Source organism: Penaeus vannamei, chromosome 37 (assembly GCF_042767895.1).
Source record: "Penaeus vannamei isolate JL-2024 chromosome 37, ASM4276789v1, whole genome shotgun sequence".
NCBI classification, from domain to species: domain Eukaryota; kingdom Metazoa; phylum Arthropoda; class Malacostraca; order Decapoda; family Penaeidae; genus Penaeus; species Penaeus vannamei.
The window spans coordinates 19,353,790-19,365,693 of NC_091585.1; the positions used below are offsets into that span (position 1 = coordinate 19,353,790).

At 39.5% G+C, this 11,904-nt stretch overlaps 1 protein-coding gene across 1 annotated transcript in view; it reads right to left on the minus strand.

Moving 5' to 3' along the window:
* The window catches only part of LOC113807232 (uncharacterized), a 27,263-nt gene extending 23,896 nt beyond the window's left edge, over positions 1-3,367 (minus strand). Inside the window, exon 1 of the mRNA XM_027358446.2 lies at positions 3,183-3,367. Coding sequence (XP_027214247.2) covers positions 3,183-3,216 — 34 coding nt within the window. The 5' untranslated portion in view covers positions 3,217-3,367. The remainder of the gene's footprint in view (positions 1-3,182) is intronic.
* Between the last annotated feature and the right edge of the window lie 8,537 nt (positions 3,368-11,904).

Below are 11,904 nucleotides of genomic sequence, written 5' to 3' on the forward strand. Positions count from 1 at the left end.
GGCACAGACGCATCTCCCGCGTTTTTTAATCGTTTTTTTGGTCTGTCTGTCATTTTTGTCTCTCGTTCTTTCTTTCTTTCTTTCTTTCTCTCTCACTCTCCTTCCCCTCTCTCTCTGCCCACCTGTCCCTCCCTCTTTCTCCCTCCTTCCCCCCCCCTCTCTCTCTCTTCCTCCCCCCTCTCTCTCTCCTCATCTGTCCCTTCCCCTTTTCTCCCTCACCCCCCCCCCCATCTGTCCCTCCCTCTCTCCCTCCCCCTCCCCCCCCTTCCCTCTTGTAACCTCCCAGGTAGCAAAGCGATCTGAGAGGTCATAAATTATATCAAGAACATTACCGTCGAGATGAAGATCCGTCGATGACAGTAACCAGGTCATAACAACCTTAACATTAACCCGAAAACAGAGACAACCGATATTACGAAAAAAAACAGAAACCCTTACCCGATATTAAGCAAAAACAGAAACCCTCATCCGATATTACGCAAAAAAAAAACTTACCCGATACTACACAAAATCAGAAAGCCTTCTCCGATATTACGCAAAAAAAACTCATCCGTTATTACGCAAAAAATAACCTTAACTGACATTACACAAAAAACAGAAAGCCTTATCCGATATTACACAAAAAACAGAAACCCTCATCCGATATTACCCCAAAACAGTAACCCTTCTCCGACATTACGCAAATAACAGAAACCCTTCTCCGATATTCTGCAAAATCAGAAACCCTTCCCCGATATTACGCAAAAAAAAACTCCGATATTCCGGAAAAAAACCTCATCCGATATACATGGAAAATGTGAAACGATTCCCCTCATACTCGACTCCCCACCACAGCTGCCTTCGTGAGCGGACGCAGGTGCTGTCCTCCTCGCTCTTCACTCCTGACGCTCGGGTGGGGTGGGGGGGGGGCGGAAGCAAACATACACCTGCCTCCTAATTAGCCTCCGCCGCGTCATGGGCACACTCAGGGGAAATGGGGTGGGTGGGTGGGGGGGAGTGAGGGGGGGTAAGGGAGCAAGGGAGGGAGGGAAAGGGAGGGAGAGAGAGAGGGGGGGAGACAGAGAGAAAGAGAGAGAGAGACAGAGAGAAAGAGAGAGAGACAGAGAAAGAGAGAGAGAGACAGAGAGAAAGAGAGAGAGAGAAAGAGAGAAAGAGAGAGAGAGAGAGAGAGAGAGAGAGAGAGAGAGAGAGAGAGAGATGACTATGACCACACACCGCATTGAACAAAACCACCCAACCTGAAGAAAATGTTATATTCATCTTCCTTTTTTAAAACATGAAAATAGGTATATAATCTCTTCCGTTTTCTTCATTCCTTCGTAGGAAGCAATGGTAATAGGCTTGTTGTAAATATTGCAACGAAATGCAGGTGTGATTAAATAGGCCTATTAACTGTAGTGGAGTACATGTTAACTATGCAACGGTGTTTACATGTTACAGGTAATTTTTTTCAAGAAAATAACAGCTTCTATTTTTTTTTTTTTTTTTTTTTTTACAAAGGTACGCAGATATAAGCAGTTTTAAAAACAAAATCATGCGAAAAAATAAATCTAAAATAACAACAACAAAAAAAATGATGACAGATACAACCATTTTTAAAGACAATAAATTACAAAACAAATACAGGTTTCGTGTAAAATTACGGGAAAACTAATCCTATTACGTTATAGCTGAGAAACACAATAAGTAATACAGAAAATGGAGTATACAAACCGTAATAAACCAAATACCAAAACATACACCAAAGAAATCAATGGACATGACAAGTGAGACACGTGTATGGCAAGAATTCATAACAAATATACCAATTTTAACCGGTTTTTGAGAAGTACTATCGAGAAGTCCTTGAACGAATAGTCACTCGCATCTCTAAAACTAACCACAAAGCACAGACGTTCAAGCATGAGTAAGCAAGCCACCCAAAATCTCTCTTAGGTTAGCCCAAACGCTGCTCTAATGGGTTCTTGGTATTGCACAGTCTTTGTTATTTATATCTCTCCGTAGGTACATCGTCAATACTAACTAGCACCCAAATCACAGTAGGCAAGTTAAATTAATTATTGGAAAAAATACCAGCACCTAAATCACAGTAGATAACCGTAAAAATGAATTATTGCAAAAAAAAAAAGCACCTAAATCACAGTAGGCAACCGTAAAAATCAATTATTGGAAAAAAATAAATGTACTACACATCAAAGTCAAGGTCATATAACAGTGACGTCATTGTAATTAGAGCCGTCAGACACTACCACTTTTTCCGTCATTTCCTTTTACATTTCCGTCTGAACATGAGGGAAAGATCGCGTGCAGACAGAAAGCCTCCCAGACGAATATGGTTGCGACCGTTTCCACATGACCAACTTCCGTGTTGAGATTATATAACGGGGTTTCTATATAACAACAATGTTTTTAAATCCATGAATTGGACAGAATAAGTCAACATTGTAGAACATTTCAATATACAATTTCATGACTAACTTCCGTGTTGAGATTATATAACGGGGTTTCTCTATAACAACACTGTTTTTTATCGATGAATTGGAGAGAATAAGTTAATATTGTAGAATATTTCAATATACAATATGCATTCATTATGTCTAAAGAGAATATAAGGATAGGTATGGGACTGCACGTGTGATTCCCGGGACCTCATGACACCACGTGTTGACATAGGGTTTACATGGGCCCTGTTTTCTACCTAGGCTCTATGATAAGGACAGTCTATTTTCACAGAAAAGGTACATATAAAAACGCAAAAAAAAATACGAGAAAGGAATGTAATATACGAAACTCAAGTTGCAATGCTGCTTTAGTGGCCCAAGGAACAAGTCTCGGCTATCTTTGAACGTAATAACAGTCAGAGGGGTTTATATATAAAGCTTTATCCTTACCTTCGTTTTAGGGCACTTGAAAGGGTTTTATTATGATCTTTGGGAATTGTAAGAGATGAAGCTTCCTTGTCTGGTCCCTATACAGTTAATATTTACATAATCCAGTCCTCTTACTACTGTACTTCTTAATTTTGTCGGTATGTCCCCGATATACTGCATTTCCTCCGCAAATACCGGGGCTAAATAGTGCACGTCAGTCCTAATCAAAATGTCTTGAAGTAATAGTGAATTAAAATGATGAGTTTTTGGTAGAATTACCACGTGGGTAATAAATAAAGTATTTCAACTCACCAATTTCGGCCTCCAGAAAACTGTGAATATCCATAATCTTGCAGTTAAATCCGGCACTAGAAAGTATAACAAACACCTAAGATTGGACACCAACTCCTACACTAACATTATTTTACAGTTCAAATAATTGGTATTTGTGTAAGGGACCCCCACACCTCAACTCCTAGCACAACGGTTTGTGCTTAGCAACTAACATGTGGTCGACTCCCGGGAGGACGTTGTCCAGACCGACGAAGGGGCGTGGCATAAGTGACGCCTTTAACCCAACGGCCAATCACAGGCCTCAGAGCGCGCTGAGGGAGGAGCTTATTCGACGTCACACCACATCCCGCTCATTTCAGTTTCCCGCGCTTTATTTCTCCACGCAGCCACTCCCCCTTTCTTCCAATCCTTTTTTCCCTCCCCCCTTTCTCTCTCTCTCTCTCTCTCTCTCTCTCTCTCTCTCTCTCTCTCTCTCTCTCTCTCTCTCTCTCACTCTCTCTCTCTCTCTCTCTCTGTCTCTCTCTCGCTCTCTCTCTCTCTCTCTCTCTCTCTCTCTCTCTCTCTCTCTCTCTCTCTCTCTCTCTCTCTCTCTCTCTCTCTCTCTCTCTCTCTCTCTCTCTCTCTCTCCCTCCCTTCTTCATCCTCTCTCTGTCTATTCCCTTTTTTCTCTCTTTCTCCATCTCACGCTCTCTCTCTCTCTCTCTCTCTCTCTCTCTCTCTCTCTCTCTCTCTCTCTCTCTCTCTCTCTCTCTCTCTCTCTCTCTCTCTCTCTCTCTCTCCCTCCCTTCTTCATCCCTCTCTCTGTCTACTCCCTTTTTCTCTCTCTTTCTCCATCTCACTCTCTCTCTCTCTCTCTCTCTCTCTCTCTCTCTCTCTCTCTCTCTCTCGCTCTCCCCTCTCTCCCTCCTTCACCCTTTCTCTGTCTACTCCCTTTTTTCTCTCTTTCTCCATCTCTCTTTCTTTCTCTCTCTCTCTCTCTCTCTCTCTCTCTCTCTCTCTCTCTCCTCTCTCTCTCTCTCTCTCTCTCTCTCTCTCTCTCTCTCTCTCTCTCTCTCTACTCTCTTCCTCCCCTCCTCCCTCCTTCACCCTCATTCCGTCTACGCCCTATTTCTCTCTCTCTCTCTCTCTCTCTCTCTCTCTCTCTCTCTCTCTCTCTCTCTCTCTCTCTCTCTCTCTCTCTCTCTCTCTCTCTCCCCTTTCTCTCTCTCTCTCTCTCTCTCTCTCTCTCTCTCTCTCTCTCTCTCTCTCTCTCTCTCTCTCTCTCTCTCTCTCTCTCTCTCTCTCTCTCTCCCCCTCTCTCCCTCTCTCCCTCTCTCCCTCTCCCCCTCTCCCCCTCTCCCCTCTCTCCCTCTCTCCCACTCTCCCTCTCTCTCTCTCTCTCACTTCCTCTTCCCCCCCCCCCTTCTTTCCTCCTCGCCCTGCTAAACCCGCGAGTGCTATGAACAAACTTCACATTTAAACACACCATAATGGAAAACATGAAAGAATATGAATGAACACAAATTTAGAAACATGGTCACATGATGATTTCGTGGCGAAGAAAACAAGGGATACCTTATGTACTTTGGTATGTGAGAAAAAGAGTTAGGATGTTTACAAGACTAAAAGCTTCATGACAAGAAGGGATGTCGGTAGAATATTCGTGAACAATTGGTAACTAGAGTATGTACAATGATAATGATTACAAGGTAGAATATTCGTGTACAATTGATAACCAGAGTAAGTACAATAATAATGCTTACAAGGTAGAATATTCCTGAACAATTGATAACCAGAGTATGTACAATAATAAGGATTACAAAGTAAAATATTCCTGAACAATTGATAACTAGAGTATGTAGAATGATAATGATTACAAGCTAGAATATTCCTGAACAATTAATAACCAGTGTATGAACAATAATAATGATTACAAAGTAAAATTTTCCTGAACAATTGATAACCAGAGTATGTACAATAATAATGCTTACAGAAGCAGTGATACAGACAGTACATTTTCTGAGGAACAATTTGAGTCTATATAAGATACGAGTTTCCATGTAGTTATAAAGTAGAGGGATTGACGCTAAGGGTCGGAATTGCTTGTCATGGAGCGCAGGACACGTTGGCGCCGGTGATAAACAGTAGAATATTTGTATATTGTTGGAGGCCTATGGCAAGGTTGAGGGCGATGGCGAGGTGTGAGCTCACTAAATACATTTTTAATACCCTCTCTTTGTCTACCCCTTCTTTCTCTTTGTCTCTCTCTCATTCTCTTTCTTTCTGTCTGTCTGTCCGTCTCTGTCTCTGTCTGTCTTTCTCTCTCTCTCCATCTATCTATCTATCTCTTTCTTCCTCCCTCCACTTCCTTTCTTCCTCCTCTCCCTCCTTCATTCTCTCTCTGTCTACCCCTTCTCTCTCTCTCTCTCTCTCTCTCTCTCTCTCTCTCCCTCCCTCTCTCTCTCTCTCTCTCTCTCTCTCTCTCTCTCTCTCTCTCTCTCTCTCTCTCTCTCTCTCTCTCTCTCTCTCTCTCTCTCTCTCTCTCTCTCTCTCTCTCTCCCTCCCTCCCTCCCCCCTTCCTTTCTTCCTCCTCTTCCTCCTTCATCCTTCATTTTCTCTCTGTCTACCCCCTTCTCCCTCTCTCTCTCTCTCTCTCTCTCTCTCTCTCTCTCTCTCTCTCTCTCTCTCTCTCTCTCTCTCTCTCTCTCTCTCTCCCTCTTATTTTTCTCTCTCTCTCTCTTTATCTCCCTCCCTCCCTCCCTCCTTCTCTTCCTCCTTTCCTCCCTCTCTTCCTTCTTCCCTTCCTCTTTTCCTTCCCTCCCTCCTTCCTTCATCCCCTCCTCCCTCCCTCTCTTCCTCCCTCCCTCCTCCCTCTCTCTCTCTACCCCCTTTCTCAGGCGCATTCCGAAGAAAGTGACCAAGGGACGACCTTTTAGCCGCGAGAACTCAACTCCAATACAGATCATTAACCCTTTGGTCACCAGACGGTTACGTATGGTCAGTACGGTTGAAGGACCAGGTGGATGTGCATATCCTAGTTCGGTTTTCTCGGCTCTTACAGGATGCGAGGATGTTAAATGCACCGCCAGAAGGATGTTAAATGCACCGCCAGAAGGATGTTAAATGCACCGCTAGGAGGATGCATAGGATGCCCCTGGATAATGATAAACCGTAATGTGGGTTAATTGTTGTAATTACTTGGGTGCGTCGGTGCGTTTTCGGGTGTCTTCACCTGAAATTTTATGACGAGATTTTAGAAAAAGTACATATAGAGGAAAAGAAAATTGTTCTCTATAGCTTCACTCGATTTTTTATAAGATTTTAAAAGATATCTAGAGGAAAAGAAAATTGTTCTCTATGGCTTCACTCGATTTTTTTTTATAAGATTTTAAAAGATATGTAGAGGAAAAGAAAATTGTTCTCTATAGCTTCACTCGAATTTTTATAAGATTTTAAAAAGTATATAGAGGAAAAGAAAATTGTTCTCTATAGCTTCACTTGAAATTTTATGACGAGATTTTTTAAAAAGTATATAGAGGAAAAGAAAATTGTTCTCTATAGCTTCACTCGATTTTTTATAAGATTTAAAAAAGTATATAGAGGAAAAGAAAATTATTCTCTATAGCTTCACTTGAAATTTTATGACGAGATTTTTTTAAAAAGTATATATAGAGGAAAAGAAAATTGTTCTCTGTAGCTTCACTCGATTTTTTTTATAAGATTTTAAAAAGTATATAGAGGAAAAGAAAATTATTCTCTATAGCTTCACTTGAAATTTTATGACAAGATTTTTAAAAAGTATATAGAGGAAAAGAAAATTGTTCTCTGTAGCTTCACTCGAATTTTTATAAGATTTTAAAAGATATGTAGAGGAAAAGAAAATTGTTCTCTGTAGCTTCACTCGAATTTTTATAAGATTTTAAAAGATATGTAGAGGAAAAGAAAATTGTTCTCTGTAGCTTCACTCGAATTTTTATAAGATTTTAAAAGATATCTAGAGGAAAAGCAAATTGTTCTCTGTAGCTTCACTCGAATTTTTATAAGATTTTAAAAGATATCTAGAGGAAAAGCAAATTGTTCTCTGTAGCTTCACTCGAATTTTTATAAGATTTTAAAAGATATCTAGAGGAAAAGAAAATTGTTCTCTATGGCTTCACTCGAATTTTTTATAAGATTTAAAAAAGTATATAGAGGAAAAGAAAATTATTCTCTATAGCTTCACTTGAAATTTTATGACGAGATTTTTTTAAAAAGTATATATAGAGGAAAAGAAAATTGTTCTCTGTAGCTTCACTCGATTTTTTTTATAAGATTTTAAAAAGTATATAGAGGAAAAGAAAATTATTCTCTATAGCTTCACTTGAAATTTTATGACAAGATTTTTAAAAAGTATATATAGAGGAAAAGAAAATTGTTCTCTGTAGCTTCACTCGATTTTTTTTATAAGATTTTAAAAGATATCTAGAGGAAAAGAAAATCGTTCTCTATAGCTTCACTTGAAATTTTATAAGATTTTAAAAGATATCTAGAGGAAAAGAAAATTGTTCTCTGTAGCTTCACTCGAATTTTTATAAGATTTTAAAAGATATCTAGAGGAAAAGAAAATTGTTATCTAGAGCTTCACTCGATTTTTTTTATAAGATTTTAAAAAGTATATAGAGGAAAAGAAAATTGTTCTCTGTAGCTTCACTCGAATTTTTATAAGATTTTAAAAGATATCTAGAGGAAAAGAAAATTGTTCTCTATGGCTTCACTCGAATTTTTTATAAGATTTAAAAAAGTATATAGAGGAAAAGAAAATTATTCTCTATAGCTTCACTTGAAATTTTATGACGAGATTTTTTTAAAAAGTATATATAGAGGAAAAGAAAATTGTTCTCTGTAGCTTCACTCGATTTTTTTTATAAGATTTTAAAAAGTATATAGAGGAAAAGAAAATTATTCTCTATAGCTTCACTTGAAATTTTATGACAAGATTTTTAAAAAGTATATATAGAGGAAAAGAAAATTGTTCTCTGTAGCTTCACTCGAATTTTTTTTATAAGATTTTAAAAGATATGTAGAGGAAAAGAAAATTGTTCTCTATGGCTTCACTCGAATTTTTTTTTTATAAGATTTTAAAAGATATCTAGAGGAAAAGAAAATTGTTCTCTGTAGCTTCACTCGATTTTTTTTTTAATAAGATTTTAAAAGATATCTAGAGGAAAAGAAAATTGTTCTCTGTAGCTTCACTCGATTTTTTATAAGATTTTAAAAAGTATATAGAGGAAAAGAAAATTGTTCTCTGTAGCTTCACTCGAATTTTTATAAGATTTTAAAAGATATCTAGAGGAAAAGATAATTGTTCTCTGTAGCTTCACTCGAATTTTTATAAGATTTTAAAAAGTATATAGAGGAAAAGAAAATTGTTCTCTGTAGCTTCACTCGAATTTTTATAAGATTTTAAAAGATATCTAGAGGAAAAGAAAATTGTTCTCTGTAGCTTCACTCGAATTTTTATAAGATTTTAAAAGATATCTAGAGGAAAAGAAAATTGTTCTCTATGGCTTCACTCGAATTTTTTTTTTAATAAGATTTTAAAAGATATCTAGAGGAAAAGAAAATTGTTCTCTATAGCTTCACTCGAATTTTTATAAGATTTTAAAAGATATCTAGAGGAAAAGAAAATTGTTCTCTATAGCTTCACTCGAATTTTTATAAGATTTTAAAAGATATCTAGAGGAAAAGAAAATTGTTCTCTATGGCTTCACTCGAATTTTTTTTTTAATAAGATTTTAAAAGATATCTAGAGGAAAAGAAAATTGTTCTCTGTAGCTTCACTCGATTTTTTATAAGATTTTAAAAAGTATATAGAGGAAAAGAAAATTGTTCTCTATAGCTTCACTCGAATTTTTATAAGATTTTAAAAGATATCTAGAGGAAAAGAAAATTGTTCTCTGTAGCTTCACTCGAATTTTTATAAGATTTTAAAAGATATCTAGAGGAAAAGAAAATTGTTCTCTGTAGCTTCACTCGAATTTTTTTTTTAATAAGATTTTAAAAGATATCTAGAGGAAAAGAAAATTGTTCTCTGTAGCTTCACTCGATTTTTTATAAGATTTTAAAAAGTATATAGAGGAAAAGAAAATCGTTCTCTATAGCTTCACTCGAATTTTTATAAGATTTTAAAAAGTATATAGAGGAAAAGAAAATTGTTCTCTGTAGCTTCACTCGATTTTTTTTATAAGATTTTAAAAGATATGTAGAGGAAAAGAAAATTGTTCTCTATAGCAACTACAATCAGGAAATTAAAGAGTTTCTCGAGCGGAAAGAGCCATCAGGAATCTTAGGGGTAAAATCTATCGGCATCTCAACCTCAAAAATACACTGACATACACTGATGCTTTGCCTAATATCGTAAATACATACAACAATAGAAGGCATAGATCGCTCAGATGTCGTATCTTGGCCCAAGTGCATAAGCTAACAAAACCAACCAATATTCAGAAATAATTCGCACGGATATATAGAGACACTTCGAAAAGTAGGAAAGATATCTGTTCTTCACTGTTTGTGGGGTGTGTTTTAGGGTGTGTTTTAGGGAGCGAGGTCAAGCGATCCCTTCCGCCGAGGTTATTCACACCAAAGTGCCTAAGAAATCTTTCGAATAAGATTGATTGGTAAGAAGCAACTCATACCGCGGTATATATTACAGGTCTTGAGCGGGGAAGAAGTTTTTGGTGTTTCTCATGAGGAAGAATTAGTTTCTCTCTCTCTCTCTCTCTCTCTCTCTCTCTCTCTCATACTCTCTCTCTCTCTCTCTCTCTCTCTCTCTCTCTCTCTCTCATACTCTCTCTCTCTCTCTCTCTCTCTCTCTCGAAACGCAGCCGAGTCGATGATGGCGCAGACAGAATCGCGTCTAGCGTGAGACAGAATCTTGCGTTGGTTAGACAGACCGAGAATCTTTGCTTGACGGGTTTATTGTGGGAGACCAGGTACAGGTGATGACCAGAGGTTCAGTCCGATCAGTCGGGTGGTGGCTGACTGTCTGTCTCACTCAGGCGACCCAAGTTATATACAAGTTATCGTGGAATGTTGAAGAGGTGTCGTACAGTACTAGGAGTGAGAGAGAGCGGAAGAGAGAGAGGATGGTGTTTCTGTGTACAGTGGAACATAACAAGACTGAGGGTGGCAGGGAGAGCGTGCGGTGACCCTGGCAGGAACACAGTCAGTGAGAAACTAAACAGTGCATTATGATTAGGCGCTGACAGTGCGCGCGCCGTCAGTGTGGTGGGCAGTCAGCGTGCTTGCAGAGTACTAGGAGTGAGAGAGAGAGCGGGAGAGAGAGAAGATGTTGTGTCTGTGTAGCGGAGGAATGTCACAAGGTGGAAGACTTGTGGAATGTCGTCTGGGCGGAAGATACGTGTGGGATAGTATAATTGTATAGGGTATTGTAAGGATATACAGCCGGTTTGTTAAAATTGTGCCAGGCCCGACCCAATAAATTTTCATAAATACAGATGCAGAAATAAAGGCATATCTGTCTATATAACTGATAGATATACATTTAACCATCTATTTACCGGGTTGATATGCATGTCTAAACTGATGAATATGCATCTATTTCTTTATCTATGCATGTCAAATATACGAATATTCTTTGGGTCGGGCCTCGCACAATTCTAACAAACCGGCCGATATAATATAGACTATGTATGGCAATAGTAGAGGGGAAAAGGGCGACTCTCCGAGGGCCCATATATGGTATCAAGAGGGGAAGCCTGCGAAGGCCTAGCCCCGAGTGTCAGGGTCCCTGGGGTGCGGTTAAGGGTGACGTGTGTGATGGTGTGTGGATATATATATGGGTACGTGAGTATTACACTCTCTCTCTCTCTTCTTCTCTGTCTCTGTCTCTATCTGTCTGTCTGACTGTACCCTTAACAGTATCGCGATTAAGGAATTTTGTTGAACTCCCAAGGCCAGAGTTGAGAGAAAAGAGAGAAAATGAGCAGCACTGATAAAGAAGAAACACTGAGAATCGCCAATGGAGAGAACATGAGTAGGGACGATAAAGAAGAAACACTGAGAATCGAAAAGGGAATTATTCTGCCTTCAGTTGCATCCGCTCCCACGGGGCTACTCGCGAGGGGATGAGTTCCGTCGCGTTTAAAGAATTTTGTCCAATTCCCAAGGCCAGAGTTGAGAGACCATTCGGTAAACAATCACGAGAAGAAAATAACAAATAATAGAAAGAGAGAGAACGATAAAGAAGCACTGATAAAGAAGAAACACCGAGGATCGACGAGGATACTCCCGATTCACACCGGAAACGATGATGAGGCCAACGGCGACCTAGCGGAAATAATAGCGTCACTCACGGCTGGTGAAGGAAGGTGCAAGGAGGTAGCAACAGTGTCAGCTCCCCCCGCCCCCCCCGATGAACCCCGATAAACGTACTTAATTGAGGAAGCGCAGCACGGGAACCTCAACGCCTCTACCGCCTCCACCGCCTTCGCCGCCTACGCCACCTTCGCCGCCTCCACCGCCTCCACCGCCCTCGCCGCCTACGCCGCCTTCGCCGCCGCCGCTACACCGGTTGGACTCCTACATAATTACGGCAATGTTGATGATGGAAAGAGGAATACACGACGAGTGAGGAGGAGGGAGAGAAAGAGGTGTTGGTGGAAGAGGAGGAGGAGGAGGGAGAGGAAGAGGTGTTGGTGGAAGAGAAGGAGGAGAAAGAGGTGTTGGTGGAAGAGAAGGAGGAGGGTGAGGAAAAGAA